Here is a 19,272-nt window from a genome sequence, read left to right as displayed (position 1 = left end):
GGTAGGAGAGAGAAAGCGATATTTAAGTATCTGAATGTAAGAGAAAGAGAAAGAGAAAGAGAAAGAGAAAGAGAAAGAGAGTGTGCAACATCATACCCATAAATATACACATCATTCCAATTTTGAGCTGGAAAGCTTCCCCCTTTCTCCTCTCCTCGCAATCGCAACAAAAATATCAACAACCACCGTCACCGCCACCACCACCACCACCACCGTCACCACCGTCGAACGCAACACGATAACCTAAAACCTTTTATTTTTTTCTCAATTTCCCCGTTTTGCCCTTCGCTTTGTATCGTATTTATTCTCCCTGCCCTTCCTCCATGGCTGCTTCGTTTCTTCTTCTTTTTTCTCTCCTTTGCGTGGTTATGCTTCAATTCGCGTCTGCGTTTTCTTCTTCTTCCTCCTCTTTGTGCCTTCCGGAGCCGCTTTCGTTTCGCTTCAATCTCCAATCGCAGTGCCCAATCTCGATCCCGTCGAATCCGCCTCTTCAGGTACCTCGTTTTGGGTTTTTGTGTTGATTTATGGGTGTTGAGGATGCCTTGTGTTGTTTGTTTGTGAATGGGTTTGTGGTTTGTTGGATTTTGGTTTAAGGTTTGGATGGGTTGATTTTGATTTTTAGCTGAGCCAATGATGTTGTGTCTTGTGATTGTGTTGACGATTTCACGTGGTGGGTGAGGCTTTTGTTGTTGTTTGGATGGTTTGGTGAACCGGGGTTCTGATTTGATTGAATACGAGGAAATGGGGAATCGGATTTCACATCTTTGAATGACAATTAATAGGGTTCTGATTTGATCTTGTCGATTGATGTTTTGTCGTGTGATTCATGGAACCGACCTCACCTGGTGGGATGAGATTTTTGTTGTTGCTGTTGTTTGGATGGTGTGATGAACCGCGGTTCTGATTGAATATGTGGAAATGGGGAATTGGTTTTCGCATCTTGTTATATCGATTTATAGGGACCATAATGATTTTCAAGTTTCTTGATTTTGCAGGCTTGTTGAGATAATTTCTCATAATTTCCTTGTTTTGGTTAATTGTTTTATTTTTTGAACGTTTTATTATTTGCAAGCTATTGTACTTATTGTATTGCCTTGGACTTTGAAGGTTTTTGTTAGGATACAGATAACTATGCTTAATTGCTTGTAAACGATTAAATACTGCACTGTTTGTAGTTTCGTTGGATGGATCCTTTAGCATCAACCCGAGTTCTGCTAATTAAAAGAAAAAAATTTGAGGAATATTTTCTGGGTTTAGGATTGAGGATCTTATTGAAGCTTTCCTTGGAACCTTTTTGGGGTCTTATCCTAATTCCTAAGCATTTAGATAAAGTTTACAATTTGTATTGTTTGTAGCTGACTGAGAAAAACTAGTTGACTTGATTAGTTTTACTGGATGGCATGGTCTCAACCGTATAACAGTAAAATAGGTACATTTGATGTTCTCTATTATCCTCTAGAGAGTGTTCCTCTAATATCCATCAAAATAATTTACTTGTCATTTAATACTTTTGAAAAATAGTAACAATAATTTGATGTCATTTTATACTCTTGAAAAAAAAATCCCATGAAATCTTGTGAATGATTATATTTTCCTCAGGAAAATAGGTATCATTTTGATGATTTTAATTCATTCATACTGTTGCTTTAGTCCCCTTCCCAAATAATGTCACCATTTTAGCTGTCCTTGTCGTTAAACCATTAGTCACATAAAACCATCAACAAAATAAAAATGTTGATTAAAGTCAAAGTCAAACTAACAGATGATGTTGTAAAACTTGTCCTTATTCCACCAAAAAGAATTGACCATCTCTATTAAGTAAGTTATTGCTCAAACACTCATTCGAATAAGTTCTTGAGTTTAATTTTGCATTTGATGAACCTTCTTAGAATTTGGGTTTGGGACCTAACTCAATCTCCTACTAAAACTAATTTGTAAGATGGGGATTGCCTAAACTTTATAAGATTTATTTAAGCCATATCTTTGTTGTCACTGGCTAAACCACCACCCTTGATGTTACAATTAAGGCAACCTTTAAAGAGGTCGCAACTAAGGCGGGCTAGAGGTGGCCACAATTAAGGTGACTTTTCAGAACTCCCCCTCATACCTAAGACTGCTGGCCTAGAGCATTGCAAATGTAGGTGGCAAACAGTGGATCTAGGATAGACTTTGATGCTGTCTTTGAATTTGGGTTTGGGGCTTAACTCAACTCCACAAAATTAGCTTGTAAGGTAAGAATTGCCTGAGCTTTATAGCTTCATTTAAACCATATCTCTAATTGATGTGAGAGTAAACCACAACACCCTTGAGGCTATAATTAAGGTGTCCCCAAAGAGGCAACAACTAAGGCAGTTTAGGAGTGATCACAATAAAGGTGGATATCCAAGGCATCTTTACACGACCCAGTGGTCATGGTTGGAAATATGATGTGTTTTTGACTAAATTAAGACCTACTGCAAAATCTATAATTTTTTTTTTACTTTGTTCATTGCTTAAAGTTAGTCTAGTACCATAAGCTCATTCAAAGCACCAAAAGACCAAAATAAGAATTAAAACACTTAATACTACAATAGATAATAGTATTTGTCCTTATAAGTGGAATTGCTTCAACAAGCCTTAATCACCATGGGCTGTAAATTTCTACTCTTTTTTTCCTTTAAACTAGATTGTAGCTCATTAGTTGGTCATCCTTTTCACTGTGTTTCTTCTAGAATGTGAGGTCCATACTGTATTAAATTGATCATTTCATTAGATGCTTGGATAAGGAGAGAAGTATACAAAAAAGAAATAGGATAGAAAGACGTAAGAGAGAAGAGATAATGAGTAGAAAATAAATAGTTTTAAGATATTTAGATTGAGAGAAGTAGAAGAGAAAGAAAAATTAAGTTTTCTTATGAAGGCATTTTTACCCTTAATATATATAATAGATTTTCTGAAAAATAGATAAAAATAAGGTTAAATTTGTTATTTGAAGTGGCTCTCACATTTTTATCATTAAATTCTCCATTTTCTTCTTACGAAGAAATTTTATTTTGAGGTGAGAATCATCCTTTCTTTTCTTCTCTTCTTCTCTCCAAACAAAATATATAAAACTAGTTTTTGTCATGTACTTCTCTTTTCTTGTAACGACCTATCATGGTTGTCACACTATACAACACAACTAAAACAATTGAAATATATACTAGAATAATATAAAATAAATATATATAATTGATGTCGCTTAGCTAGCAACCATGAACATCTATATAAATACAACACAAGTTGCCAAGCAAGCAACAAAAAAGCATCAACAACTAAATACAAAATATTCTACCACCCAGGGTAGTCTATAAAAAGAAATCAACTCCAGGCACCTCTTGTGGCCTCTATCAACTATCATCCAACTTATCCCTGCCTACTCCCATATATCGTATGATCATCGTAGTCCAAAATATATGGAAACATATAAGGGTAAGTTAAGTAAAATAAACAACTCATATATATATATATGTATATATATATGCAATATGCCAACTTTATAATCATCTTCACATCCCACACAAACAACAAACAACACATATACAACACATAATACCACATTACAACTCATTTCAACACAACACATATCAACACGATATCAAGACATCAACACATATGCGTTGTCACGTATTTCAACTCAGAGATCTCCTACAACACAGGGTGAGCAGTTTAAGTGGCTAGATCCTATTGAGTTGACAACACAACGATCCTTTTGGGCTTACTGGATCAACAAATTGGATATCAATTCACAACACGATAATAATTTATCAGCTTTTTCCAGTTAAACAAGGAAGTATAGTACTATGTCAGGATATAACAACTGGTCTAGACCTACCACAACACACTCAATCCACACAATGAAATGAAAAACTTTCAAAAAAATCTCCTTTAGTCCTAAGTGATTAACACATCTCATCAACATAGCACAACAACATAGTTTCATCAACATTATTTAACAACACATTTTGGCAACACAACACAACTCAATCAACTCACAACTTTCAACTCATAACATCTTTACACAACTTCACAACTCAATTACAACATATGCATCTCACGTCTCACAGCACAATCATCTCAACATGCTTCAACAACACATCAACATTCCACACATGAAATAACATACAACTTATAAAACAACTCCAACAACATACAATACATTCAACACATAATACAACTCAACCAACATGTTTACAACTCATCTATTATGCCAACTTACACACAAACAACATAAATCAACTTAAGCATCCTAAACAACTTTCAACTTAACTAAATCACTTATTGTGAAACGGAAACCTTCACATAAAACAACATATATGAAGTTATACTACTCCTATCATGCTCATCCTCATCTCATATGAAAGACAAGAAGATTTCCTACGACTTTCATGAAGACACCAAGTCCTAATTCCATCATCTATTTTGTTAAAAAATGTAAATACCGCAACAATTAGCCTAAATCCTGACAGCTTGACCTTTGCTCACTGAAAAGATCATAACTGGAGTTCTAGATCTCTTTTTTAGGTGATTCCAATGCCATTGGAAAGTTAACATCCAAGGCTACAACTTTTATGAAGACAACAAAGTCTGATTCAGAAAGCACCAAAGTGCTCAGTGCCTCCCAAAGCACTCAACGTTTTGCCTCCAGGGATCCTCCTAGTCATGCAGCCCCCAAAGGGCTCAGCCCTTTCAAACGCCTCAATCCTTTGGTTCCAGAGATCCCCCTCTGTCACGCGGCCCCCAAAGGGCTCGGCCCTTTAAAACGACTAAACCGTTTGATGATAGAGGGCATCATGTTCTTCACCATTTTGAACCTCCACATCTAAAACTTAGAAAAATTCAACATGCAATAGAAGAAATAACACCCATGCACCAAGAACAACTCAGTTCAAGTCACAAAGACAACATGCAACCATACATTTTACCCAAGATCATCAATTCACCACACATGTAACAAGAACCTCAAAACTCAGTACACACATGCAAGCAACTCCAATCCATCCTCCAAATTTGAAAATTTCAAAAATCTTACTGACTTTAAGTCCTAAATTCGTTCAACACCCAACCAATTTAACAAAACCAAAGTCTCCAACTTCCCTTACCTCGGAAATGAAGAACACCGAGTCCAACTCTATGAGGAAAGAAGAAGAGAAGAAACGGGAATAGAACTTTGACTACGACATCAAAGCTTTCCTTGCACACCAATGGCTCAACAACCTTGAGAATTAACAAGAAAATGAATGAGGTTTGGGAGAAGGAAATGGGGAAAAGAGAGGGAGAAAGCTTGCGGGTCTTACACTTCTCATTTTCTCTTTACTCCACCTCGACTTAAACAAAGGGTTAATGAACTATTACCATTGGTTATGCAACTGAGTGCTATTGTTTTTGGGAAGTTTGTTATAACATATGGATGGGATGCTGATTTGTAATGACCAGTTTGAATATTTTAGTGTTACTTGTAATGATATTCTACTTCTTAGCCCTTCCATTTTTAGGCTGGGCCATATTTGGTTGCAGATTTTAGGGGGTAACATATTTTTGGGGATATTATTTGACATGAGATTCTTTTTAATAATTTCCTCTAAAGTCCTTCTTGGTCTCGCTACCTTTTTTCATAGGGAGCTAAGCAATCTACTCTTCTTACTGGTGCCTCTAAAGGCCTTTTTTGCACATGTCTGGATTGCTTTAACTTTTTTTTTGTTTTTTTGCTATTTTCTCATTGATAGGTGTCACACCAACATTTCCTCGTATACAATCATTTCTTATCTTTTTTGGTGTGAGCACACATCCATCTTATTGTTGTCATTTTTTCTACTATTACTTTTATTCTCTTGTCCTTTTAAAGCACAACATTCACTAGCATAGAATATAGCTGGTTGTAGTTGTATGATAAAACTTCCCCTTTAGTTTGGTAGGTACTTTGTTGTGACAAATGAGCCTAGATCTAGATGCTCTTCTCCATTTTAACCACCTAGCTTGTGTTTTTTGTTAATTTCTCAATCATTTTGTAATATTTATCTTCAAATCATTATCCCCATGTTTGTTTCTTACTAAAATTGTAATGCATATTTATGTTTTGCTCCTACTTAAGTGAAAACCCTTAGATTTTAAAGTTTTTCTCCAAAACTCAAGTTTAGAGTTAACCTCTTCCCTTGATTCCTTAATTAGAACTATATCATTTGCAAAAATATGCATTTAGAGATAACCTTTTGTATGTTCTTGATAAAGCTCATCCAAGACTAGATTAGTGGTCACTCTATCTAAGATCATTCACCATCCCAGGATCAACATCACTTGATTCATCTTTATCTTCTAATATCAAAAGCTCTTGCCCTTCCTCTTGATGTCTATAATGTAGAAGGAAAGAATGAGTCACTTTATTGTGGAAGGGGCAAAGAAGAGTAGAAAGAAGACAAGAGTAGAAAACATGAAAAGGTGACAACGAGCAACCTTGGGTCTGATTGGACTGAAGCAATTGGCCTATTCCCTCTCCTTTTCACTATATTTTTCTCTTGAAAACAACATTTGTAGGGGCTTTAGAACTCAAAACTAGGTCATGCATGACTTGATCTAGCTTGGTACATCAAAAATCACACAATTCATCTCCAACAAGTGATTCCTGCAATTCATGGTGTGATTCAAGCCCCAAGAAGATTCGTTCAACGATTCCGCCAACTGCTTGAATTTTCATATTGTGAATCATATGATACTGATAACAATGTTATGTAGTTTACACAATTTTGAATATATCTATGTTGCCATATGTAGGAACCACAATACTTAACCACCACTCATTTGACATTTTCATAGATTTCAAATTCTCATCCAGTAATTTATTGAGCCAAATGATATCTAGTTCTCCAACTCATTTCCAAAATTCAATAAGAATACCATCGAGGTGAACTTTACCTCGTCATCTTTAATACATCTTCTTTCAAATCTCTTGATTTCCTTTTCCTAATTTTGGCAATCTTGTACTCCATTTTTTGTCTCAAGATCTCAGCAAAACTCCTCATAAGTTTTGGATTGTACCTCAACTTTTCTTATCTCATTTTTAGCCATTTGATACTATTCTCAATTTTCAGTGTTATTGCACCTATGTAAGGTCTTAAAACACTCTTTTGTTTCTTACCTTTACATGCTCATTGGCACTCCACCAGTAAGATTATTTATCTCTTGGTCCAAAACCTTTAGATTCAATTAAGATTACTTTGGCAACATTCCTAATTGTAGACATCTCACCCCAAATAAGGTTAACACTATCTGGTGATTCCCGATCAACTACTTGTAATATTTTTTCCTTAAAAGTCAAATGTTTGTCACCCTTGTCCTTGAGGTGCCATCACTTGATTCTTAGATTTGTAAACTTGTTGGGGTTTTCTGTTTATGACTCTTAAAACAAAATCCTATATAGTTTAGTAACTAGTAAGACTCTTGGAATCATCTTGCAATCCTTGCAAGCTCTTCTATAAGAGGTCCTTGCTAAAAAGAAATCAATTTGCAACCAATAGGTTTTACTTTTTTAAGTGATTAGATTTTTGTAAGTGGTTAGAAGTGATCCATGTTTAGGGTTTCAACAAGTTTTATGTTGGTTGTCGACGGCATAACACAGCCCTCTTCCTTTAGTCAGGCTTGTGATTGGATATGAGACCATAGGTTGTGTTCCTTTTCCCTAAAATAAAAATAGACAGCTCTGAGTTGTCAAGTGTAAACTGAGATTGCGCTCTGATGCATTAACAGAGACCAAAGGAAGAGTAGAAACAGACACCAACAAGCTGTGGGTGGGTCACTGGGTGACATTGGAGTTTGAAAAAAAAGGTTAACTTTTTATGTGAATGACCAAGGAAGAAGGGTTTCAAACCCTATAATGTTTTCAAACAAAAAACAAATTAGAAAATGGGGGAAATTACAATTTTACCCTGAAAATAACCCTTAAATGGTGCTGTTTCAGGGATAAAATGGGTTTCTGGAGCCCATCATAGCACTGCTATAGTGCCTGAAAAGACGCTTGGGGCAGTGAGACATACTGAGGCTGCTCAATACTTAAATGTTGCTATGGTCAATGGCTGTTGCTACTCCGCTCTAGTGCACTATTTGACTATAATAATTCTATAAGATTTCTTGTTACTCTTTGTTGATGAAAAAAATTGTTTTGGGTAAAGTGATCTCTGCTGCAGTGGTGTTTTTATTGTAGTTGGCTTTGAACAGTAAAATCATTAGGATGATGATAAGGGAGTAAGGGACTATCACATCCTGACAATAAGTAGAAACGCTAATATCTGATTTCCAAAAGCATAAAACCAAGGAATGGGATTGTATAATTCACCACTGTTGCTATTCTATCCTGACAATAAGTAGAAACGCTAATATCTGATTTCCAAAAGCATAAAACCAAGGAATGGGATTGTATAATTCACCACTGTTGCTATTCTTTTCTCTTTTTCTCCCTGCATAGGGTAACTGACCAATCAAAGCTGTTCACCAACCACCCATTGCTCGTGTATATGTACTTGTTAGTTCTTACCATGTTAGGTGTTATTAACTCAGTGTCATCTTTCACTGTTATAGTCAATTTAGCTGTACATGAAGCTTGGGTGGAAGAAGTTAACTTATTAAAGAACTAAATATTAAAAAAGTTAACAGCTAAATTCAAAAAAGAAATTGATCCTAATTCAACATGGTTAAGCCAACAGTGATCAGTAGGCCTTCCATGAATGGAATCTTTGTTTGGACCATATCCTTTTTTAAATTGGGCCACATCTGTTGTGACCAAAATTGTGGCAGGAGATGGCATTGGTTTAAGATCTCATCTCGAGTTTGTAATTACCCATGATTCTTCACTGCAAAATAATTTGGCTGGATATAAAAAGGATTTTATGCTTTATTGAAAATGGTAATAAATTTCCTATTTTAAAATCTGCTGAATTTTAAACTGCTTGCATTTTTATTGAGTTCAAGAAAATAGCCTCTTTATGAACTGAAGTGACCATATTAGGGCTGAGAAGGGGACAGATTGGGTTTGGAACAATGAATGCCTTTGGCTTATTTTGTTAGTAGAAATCAAAGCTGACAAGTGACAATATGAGCAGTTTCTTTTAATTCCATGAGCCATGTTAGGCTTTTCTCACGTTTTTCATAATTTTTTTAAGCCCAATTGCTTCTGACCTGTATGAGTACATGTTTCCCATCATTGTTATATATAGACAAGATGCACTGTGTCCGTCATTATTCTGCTACATAGCTTTAATTATAGATTTGAGTTAATATTTACATAGGTTTTAAGATTTAATAATGTTTTATGGACTTACACCAATTTTCGCATTCTGATGATGTGTATTCAATTTTTCATTTTGATTTGTTTAGGTGGATGGAAAATTTGTAGAAGGAATTCTGTCTGGCAGAAACAAGATAGAGTATATTTCTATACTCTTCTATGCTTCTTGGTGCCCATTTTCTCGCGAAATGCTTCCTCAATTTGAAATTCTCAGTTCCATGTTTCCTCAAGTAGAACATTTTGTTCTTGAGCAATCATCAGCTTTGCCCAGGTTTTGAAGCTATCCCTGCTCCTATTTTTAAGTTTCTGCTGTGATGAAACTATTTTCTTTTGCTGCATATTGTTTGCTGTTTGCCTGGTCTGGGGATGGCATACAATTTGCAGTAGTTAATTTCTAGTCCTGGATCAGCAATATCTAGTTTCCTATGCTAGTGCTACACTTTTTGACATATTCTTTGAACAAATTCTAGATTAATAGATGAAATCCATGTGGAATCCGCTAAATATAGTAGAATCTGCATGGATTTCACCTAATGATAGAGCAATAGAAATTGTGTCGTTAACATTTCTCAATTTCTTGTTAGTTAGGCTAATGGCACAAGTAATAAATATATTATTTCCTACTTGGTATTTTACACACGAATTTAAAGTTCAGCAGAAATTATGGCATATTCAATAGGATACCTTTGTAAATGTATGTTGATGTTCACATTTGTTTGTGTGTGCAGCTTGTTTTCAAAATATGGAATCCATAGCTTGCCTGCAATATTACTAGTAAACCAGACATCAAGGTTGAGATATCATGGTCCAAACAATCTTCTCTCTCTTTCAGAATTTTATGAGAGGAACACAAGTAAGTATATCACATATCTTGATAGGTAATATTCAATATATAGTTAACAGCCATTTTTGACCTTTTAACACCTTACATGAAGTATAAGAAAATTCAACAACTGATAACTTTTATCTACATGGCCTCCATTGACCTCTCTGCTTGTCTCAGGATTTGAAGCAATTAGTGATATTGTTGGTCAACCAAGCAACATAATGAGTGATGAGAATTCAACTACAAACCTGTTTGGTCTGTCTCTGAAAGAAACATGGAGCAGGGAACCCTACTTGTTATTCTCTGTATTGTTTCTCTGCTTGAGGTTACTTCTTTTTGTATTCCCGAAGATCATATCGCGTCTTCGAGCATTCTGGGCTTCCAGCATTCCTCATCTGAACATACAAATATTTGGTGAGACGAGCCAAGTGATGGGACGTGTGCTTCAGGTGATCGATGTCAGAAGGGTTTGGACTAAGCTAAGACTCTGCAAGACGAGGTATTTTCATGAAAGGGCAAGGAGTGCCGGCGTTTGGGCTTCATCTCTGGCTTCAGTTTCTTTGGGTGAGTCATCATCAGCTAGGTCATCAGCCCAAGGTTTGAACTAACAACCTTATTTTGAGGGTAGTTAAGAGTTTACTTCATCAGATAATATTATATCCTCAGGCTTGCAAGCAGTGAAGCTTGGCAGCACATAGTCTTCTTCTCTCTTGCTAATTTTGTTGTTAGTCAGTCCTAATAGCCAAATGTTAAATTATGTTTTAATCTGGGTTTTGGGAGGAAGCGAACAGGCTTGTAAATTTGAGAAGTGTTTCCTTTCGTGTAAATTAGTTGTTTCTGAATGAAATCATACACACGTTACTGTGATGTGATATTAGATCCTTCTCAACTACCCCTCCCCAACACCCCAATTAGCTCCACTAAAAGCAATTTGAAGCACAATCAACTTCATTATTTTCATTCTGGAAGAAAGAAAAAAATTGATTCAGATATTATCTATTATCTATTTGTCTACTAATGTTATGACTGACTGACAGTGACTAGGTAGGAAAAAAGATCCATCCTATCCTATGTTTCATAGTAACACATGCTTTAATATTTTCTTTTTAACACGATCGAAATCTAGTGGAAATGATAAAATTTTGTGGATTCCACTTGTTTAACGAGCTTTACTTACAATGCTGAAATGTTTAATTAATTTGAACTAATAGTAAATAGTGTTCTAGAAAAATCTGTTTAGTGTGTTGGTAGCACTTCTCTTTTTTGTATGCTGCTAGGCACTTGTTGCTGTTGGGATAAAATGGACATTTCCCAAAATAAAATAAAATAAATATAATAATTTTTTTATCAACTAAAATCCTATTCTAAATCTGGACCAGTCATTTCTTTTTATAAATGTATCTTTTAGTTTAAAATAATTGGTTCATGGTGAACCACATTTTCAAAGATGGAAATTGCCATACTGCTGTCCTTGTGCTTCCAAAACAGGGTTGCGTTTGTTTTGGGATGCAACTAAAGCAACATTCGACAATTACTTTTGGTTGTGTTTAAGCGTGCAGCTCTTTTCCTATAGAAACAGTTTCGTTGCAATGTTTTAATTCCAGGTTTTGGCTGAATTGCAAGAGTTATGCAACATTTTTCATTCAAGTAAATACGCTAAATTAGTCCCAGGAATTTTGGGTAGCAGTTAATTTAGTTTAAAAAAAGTATATAATGTCATTTTGGTCTATGATAATTAAATATAAATCACCAGTCCTTATTGTTGTAATTTTTAGGACTAAAATAATCGTTGTTTAGTAACCTTCGTAACTAACTAAAATAATTGTCGTTTGATGATTTAACACAAGATTAAAATGATAAATTTGATATAGGTGGCTGGTTACCTCATTGCTTTTGCATTTTTAGGCTAGAAGAACACTACAAAAACGTTGCACAAGTACGATATGCTTTTAATAAACAAAAGAAATTTGCTTTAAATGTTGAAAAACAGGTGAACTGAATTGAATTGTGTATGAACTGAATTGGAAAGAAAGTTGATCCGAATAAAACTTAATAACAATTGGGGTGAGTATTTTTGGAACACCCTTTGCTTCGGCCACGAAAAAATTCTTTAAAACATCATTTTTTTTCTCAAGTATTGTATTTATCACCGGTCTCTCAGGCCTCGCAATGGGTGTGTGTAAGAGTTTAGAGTTTAGGGTTTAGGGTATGAATATAAGATGGGTATGTATGGGTGTGTTTATGATTTCAGGTTTGCAAGTTTCGCAGATTTAAGTTGTGAATCTATCTGCGAATCTCGCATGTTGATCTATTTACTATTAAAAAATTATTTTTTCTAACTTTCTATGATGACTTCTAAAATAAAGAAAAATGCATTCATATTTTTTTTGAGATTTAAATGACACATATTTTTTTCTTCTAATATTTTAAAAATTATTTATCTCTTTTAAAATAAGATTATTAGTCAAAGTGAAATAAAGAAAAGAAAATACAAGTCAATTTATATTATGTTAATTACATACAATGCTCTGTTCTTCTTTATGAAATTTTTTTGGGCTTCAATTTTAAAAATAATAGCTTCTTAGTTTTTTTTTTAATTATTTCTTGAAATTGGTATATTTTTTAAGTTATAATACGTATGATATTTAATATATAATTTGAAATTTAAATTAAATAATAGATTAAGTCTCATTCAATTGTTGACACATGTATTAATAATTTAATTTCTTTTAATATGCATAAATGATGTTATCTTATATAAGGAGTTATATATGTAACTTAGATAAAATAAGTGAGGTTACTATTCATTTAAAAACTAGAGAAAATGTGTGTGTCATTTAAAAAGATTCTAGAGGTGGTCAATACAATTTTCTCTTTAAAATATGAGTGACTTTAGTATTATATTAGTAAATAAGTGTAAATAATAAGTAATGAATTTAATATATTTTTAGTTTAAAATTATTGTACTCTTTCTATCTTAATATGTTTTTAGATTAAATATGTAAGTTTGATATGTTAATACTTTAATGTTTTAATTTAGAAGTATAAACCCTTATATGTTAAGATTGTTATAATTTATTTTGATTTTATAATGTTTGAGTTTAATTTTCATGTAATATTTTTTAATGTATTGTTCCCTCACATTTTCTTAACATAAAAGGAGAAGGAGTTTTTTTTTTTTTTTTTTTTTTTTTTTTTTTTTTTTTTTACATATATTAAGAGAAATGGAGGAGTGTTCAAACGACACTGATGTAACTTTTACTAAATATTGCACCGCTCAATAACTCTATATTAAATGTGAATTTTGTAAATCTAACTGTTAGATTGAAAGTTTTTTACTCTTAGATCATATATACAAAATTTTATATTAATCCAAGATGACTTGATACTTTATTCTTATAAAAAAAATTGACGTAATATATACATTTCAAAATATAATAAAGTATAAACACTTTGATTACCTTTAACTTATTCAATTTTAACAAAATTTGATATAAATAAAGTGATATGAAATTATAATCTAATGGTTAGCTATACAAAATTCACATTTAATATAAAGTTATTGAGCAGTGTAATACTTAGTGAAATTATACTAATGCCGTTTGAACCCTCTTCTTAAGAAATATTTAATTTATATAAATTAAATTAAATTAAAATATTAATATTTATTTTTACAATTTATTAAATTATAAGCATGTGAACCTAGGTTCAATGTTCATTATAGTTATCTTTGTAATCTTTTCTATTTTTATCAAAAACAAAAAATACTATCTACTACTCCCTCCATTTTTTTTATAGTCATTTAAGATTTTTGCACGAGATTTAAAGAAATGATTGATATTTTAGTTTTCAAAAATATTTATTCATGTTATACCCATTATTTTTATTTTTATTTTTTTGCATTTAAGTCTTGAGACTGTTGATTTATGTACACTTATTGTTGTTATGTGCTTTTTGAGAAGTCTATGAATTAATGTATTGATTATTAATATACATATGTGAACTGTAACCTACTCCATTTAATCACACCTTTAAGTAAATTGTGTTTTTTGAGTATCCTAATTCCTGAATGAATACTGTAGAAATAAAAAAAATTCATAAATAAATAATATTGTTGAAATTATGTTACTCTCATAAATGCAACATTAACTTCACATAGGTGGTTAGAGAAAAAATAAGTAGTGCATTAAAAATAAATAGACACATTGTTCAGTAAACATGCATTAATTATCAAGAGTAAAAATGAAAAAAATTTTAATAAGTCACTAATTTTGAAAAATTGACAAAGAAAAAAAAATATTGCCAAAATAACTATAAAAAAAATGAAGGGAGTATAATTATTAATATTTTTTCTTCTTTAAATGTATGAAAATATTATCAAACACATTTCCCACGTTTATAATTACGCTTCCGACGTGTCCTTTGATGGGATGATATTTCTTTATAATGCAAATGTCACTGATCGTCAGTATATTTAAAATCAAAATAGTTGTTTTATATCAGAATATTTTTTTTTAAATGTTTTCAATAAAAGTTTTTTTTTAGTTTTTCTTCATTTTTAAAATACTTTTTTTACAAAAAGAACTAACAGTTAATTTCTTTATTATAATATAAATTATTTATCATAGATTTAAAATATAATTTACACATTTAAAATTTTATTATAAAATTTAATTATTATTTATATATTTAAAATTATTTTCATTATAAATTTTAGTTATATAAAATAAATATTTATTATGTGCATTACTTTAAAATAGTAGTTACTAATATTCCTCTACAAGTACTTTATAAAAATTAGTTATCAATTTTTTTTCTTATTTATATATAAGGATATATTTAAAAGAAAAATGCATAATTACACCTTGAAAATCTAAAAAAGTCTATAGTTGTGAAAAAAATATATTAAAACAACTAAAATTTAAAAATAGAGAAACTACTGCATATTAAAACTTATTATTATTTAAAAAAATTAGATTAAGACACCGTACAACTTTATATAAAAGCAGAATTAATTATCGATCTCTTTAAGAACCAATTCAATGACAAATTAAATTTTAAAAAACAAATTTAATAACAAAATATTTTGAAAATTAATAGAGATAAAATAATCTTGAAAAAAAAAATTTAGAATAGCAAATTTAAGGATTTTCAGTTCCTTGTGGCATTTAGAGAGTCCAAATATGTGACAAATAATTTATTTATTTATTTTTAGAATAATCACTAATATCATAACTTCGTAACTCACTTAGTGTTAACGATAAAATTCCTCTAATAAATATCTATTAACTTAAGTTTAACTAATAAAATTCTATATCAAATTAAACACTATTAAATTTTAACAAATTATTTATTAAATAATTTGGGCATATAATTGACTCTTTGTGTGATGAGTATATATAATCTATCTATCATCATTATGAAATAACAAAACTCAATTGATTTCAAAGGGTAACTTGCAAGAAGAACACATGTAATACTCATACGTCACTCAACACACTCAAGTCAATGTTAATTTTGACTAACAACAAAAGCCAAAAACATTTAAGTTGCAAATTTTGAAAGGTGTCATGCTATCAGGTTTTTTACGTGTTTCACTGAGCATCACCAATCACCTATATCAATTTTGCAGGTTTTTTTTTTTTTTTTTTTTTTTTTTTTTTTTTTTTAACTTTATTAGATAATTTTTTATAAATGTTTCTTTGAAAATAATTAGAAAGAAAAAAAATACTTTCTGCATAAATTAAAATTAATTTATACATATGTTAAAAATAGTTCAGAAAATTAATTTATACATTAATTAATTTTAATTTTAATTTTTAGAGATGTTTATTATTTTTAAAATCTTTTTTTTCTTTCTTAATTGTAGATAACTTTATCTAACAAGTCTAATAACACTGCAATTTAATGTGGTTGATAGGTGATGATACTCATTCTGCCACGTACAATACCAGTTAACATAAGAATTCTGAGACAATGAACATAAAAATTTATAAACTTTTTTTGGGAGAGGTGAATTTCTTAAGTAGATTTTTGTACTTTGAAAAATTAGACTTTAATTCTTGACCCAAGAATACATCTTGGAAAAAAAATAAATAAATAAAAGAAGACAAGTTTAACTTGCACTGTTGTCCTATCTTCAAATGCTGAAAATTTTATTTCTTGTTTAGTTTTCCTTTAGTTAAGGAATTTTTTCATGAGTTATTAGTAGTCTAATGGTAATAGCAAAACAAATAACAAAATTCTCAATGGTTACATTTTAAACTTAAAATATTGTAATCCCAAGCGTGTGGTTCAGCGGTAGGGGTTGATCCACGCTTAAGCAAGGTCAGGAGTTTGAATCCTGCCTTGTGTATGCAGCCGCGTTAAATCTTGGGTGCCTCCAACGTAGCGAGAAGATTAGTCACTGCTGTCGGCGGTGGATATTCCAGGGACGAACAAAAAAAAAAAAACTTAAAATATTGTATTTTAATTTTTTCTTCACCTAGGACAATCTAAGTGGCATCATAAATTGTTTAATTTTAACCACTATATCTTATATAAGATACAATTCTTAACGTAAAATAAAATTGTTTCTTTACAAGATTAATTACAAATAAAATAATATAAAAAAATGTGAGTGCCTCAAAAGTTACTTAAAATTTTATTATTGAAATAAAATTGTAGTGAGATGCTCGAATGTGACATATTAACAAAATGAAATGAGATACACTTTTAACAAACACTCATTATGGATGGTTTAAGAAGATAAATGAAAGACCAATAATTGATTGGGTGATGTTTGCATTCCTTGCTTTATTTTTTGGATGTTGAAAATAGGATTGAATCATTTTAAAATAAATAAAAATAATTAAAATGAAAACTAAAAAAGTTTCATTTTTTTAATTATAGTTTAGTTTTGCTTTATTCATATTATTAAAGTTAACCCAAATTTGTTGAACTGAACACATATTTCATATGCTTGATTATAGAACTGTTAAATATATTTTTAATCATTTAATTGGGTGGTAAACTTATTTTTGATTTTTTAAACTTGAAATTAATTTTATTAGTCTTTATAATTTTAAAATAAAAAATTTATTTTAATCCCTCTACTCAAGCTTTATTAATGAATATATAAAATATTGTAGTAAAAAATTCACCTATTAATATTTTTATTAGTTAAAATACCATATTAATATGAATTATGTTATATAATTATCTCAATCTGCGTATTTAATTATCAAAATTATAATAATAACAACAAAATTTAAATTTAAAATTTTTGCATACTATTTTAATCTTACCATTTAATAGCCTCCAACAATTCATTCCACAGTTAGATTTTCTTATATATCTATTTTTCGCTAAACATCTATTCGTAATTGCTTATTCAATCTAATTTATCTCTGCTCTTTCCTCTTTTCTTAAGTTTCTGTATTTTATTTTTTATTAAGTGCTTTGTAGTTTTGAATTTCTTTTCAATCTTTGCAATTTACGTTGAATTTAAGTTCTTTTCTTTCATATAAAATAATTTCCCAAAATTAATTTCATTATTTACATTTGTCATCCTAATTAATTGACTTTTCGATAACTCACTGGTTTTGGAATTTATATCATTGGCAATTCTTTTCGATTGCCTCTATTAATATGATCAAATCAGATTGGCAGTTCAATTTATATTAAGATTAAATCAAATAAAGTATTTATTTGTAACTATTTATGTTCATAATCAAAAAGTCATTTAATAGTTAAATTCAACTACTCAATAACCAAGTTAAATTTAATTATTTGTTCTTATTTGCAAATCAAAATTTTAATGGAAATAAATAATTGAGATTTTAACTAGTAGGAAAACCATTGCCTTATAGTAGTTATACTCGACTAAAAAATATTACTTCTTATATATATAGTTTAGACAAAAAAAACTAATTGAAAATTAAACATGAGTAACTAAAACTTAATGTATAAATTTTTATTCTAAGACTCCAAGAGCATGTATAGGAAAACTTATAATTCCAAATTTCAACTGTTAATTTATTTTAGAAAAATATTATTTGTAAAATAAGGTGTATGTTTGAAATAACCACTTAAACTTACGAATATTTTTTTCAAATAAACTAATTTTGTAATGACCCGCCATGACCGTCACACTATGGAATAATACAACACACTACTGAAATATATATTAAAATAGTATAATAAGAATATAAGCACATCTACATCTCATGAATATGTACAACTATGTTGGTTATCCAACAACTATATACAAATATATATATATATATATATATATATATATATATATATATATATATATATATAAGTATTTACCAACAACCGGTAGTCTACAAAATAAAATCCAATTTCAAGCACCTCCTGTGGCCTCTAACAACTATCTCTTAGCTTATTCCTGCCCTACTCCCATACATCGTATGATCATCGCAGTCCAAACCACATGAAAACATGCAAGGGTAAGCTAGAGAAAATAAACAACTCATAATAATAGTCACCATATTCAACACAACAACAAGCAACACATGTATTACATACCTCTCAACAACACATATTTAAAAGCAACTTACAACACTGGTAATCTAACAATGCTATCATCATTATCATACTTGTTCAACATACAACGCACAACACATATATAGGAAAACAACTTACAACACTAGTAGCTTAACATCACTATCATCATCAAATAGTTCAACATATAACACATGCAACTTAGCATCATTGTCATCATTTTCATTAACTTGTTCAACATACAATACATAATACTAAAGCAACATATGAATATAAAAGCAACCTAAAACACAATGTCACTACCAACAATAACAACTTATTCATCATGCAACACACAACACATAGACAACATCAACACATATGCGTTGTCACACATTTTAACTCGAAGATCTCCTACAACACAGGATGAACAGTTTAAGTGGCTAGACCCTATCGAACTGATAACACAGAACCTTTTTGGGCTTGCTAGGTAAACAACAAATTTGGATAAAAATCCACAACGCGATAATAGTTTCTCAGACTTTTCCACTTAAACAATGAAGTATAATACTATGTCAGGATAGGACAGCTGAATTTAGGCTTACCATGGAATTAGCTAGCTTAACTAAGCCACTTATGTGATTAGCCTACTAACTATCCTCCAAAT

The 19,272-nt window shown here is 30.9% G+C and overlaps 1 protein-coding gene across 1 annotated transcript; it reads left to right on the top strand.

Annotated features, from left to right (window-relative positions):
- On the top strand, nt 1-10,985 carry LOC109803284 (5'-adenylylsulfate reductase-like 5). Its single transcript, XM_020364794.3, has 4 exons — nt 1-494; nt 9,382-9,563; nt 10,021-10,145; nt 10,296-10,985. Exons 1-4 carry the CDS (start codon nt 324-326, stop codon nt 10,724-10,726), a joined length of 909 nt encoding a protein of 302 aa, XP_020220383.1. The 5' UTR covers nt 1-323; the 3' UTR covers nt 10,727-10,985.
- Nucleotides 10,986-19,272: the final 8,287 nt, after the last annotated feature.

The sequence above is a fragment of the Cajanus cajan genome, chromosome 1, assembly GCF_000230855.2.
Source record: "Cajanus cajan strain Asha chromosome 1, NIPB_CcT2T_4, whole genome shotgun sequence".
Classification (NCBI taxonomy): Eukaryota; Viridiplantae; Streptophyta; class Magnoliopsida; order Fabales; family Fabaceae; genus Cajanus; species Cajanus cajan.
The sequence above is the reverse complement of the archived record's forward strand: the minus strand, read 5'-3'. Positions and strand labels throughout refer to the sequence as shown.

Excerpts from the sequence above, each read along its gene's own strand:
- LOC109803284 (XM_020364794.3), top strand. The coding sequence starts at position 324 with ATGGCTGCTTCGTTTCTTCTTCTTTTTTCTCTCCTTTGCGTGGTTATG. Across the intron at positions 9,564-10,020 it reads CAATCATCAGCTTTGCCCAG|CTTGTTTTCAAAATATGGAA; the intron begins GTTTTGAAGCTA and ends TTGTGTGTGCAG. Across the intron at positions 10,146-10,295 it reads ATTTTATGAGAGGAACACAA|GATTTGAAGCAATTAGTGAT; the intron begins GTAAGTATATCA and ends TGCTTGTCTCAG.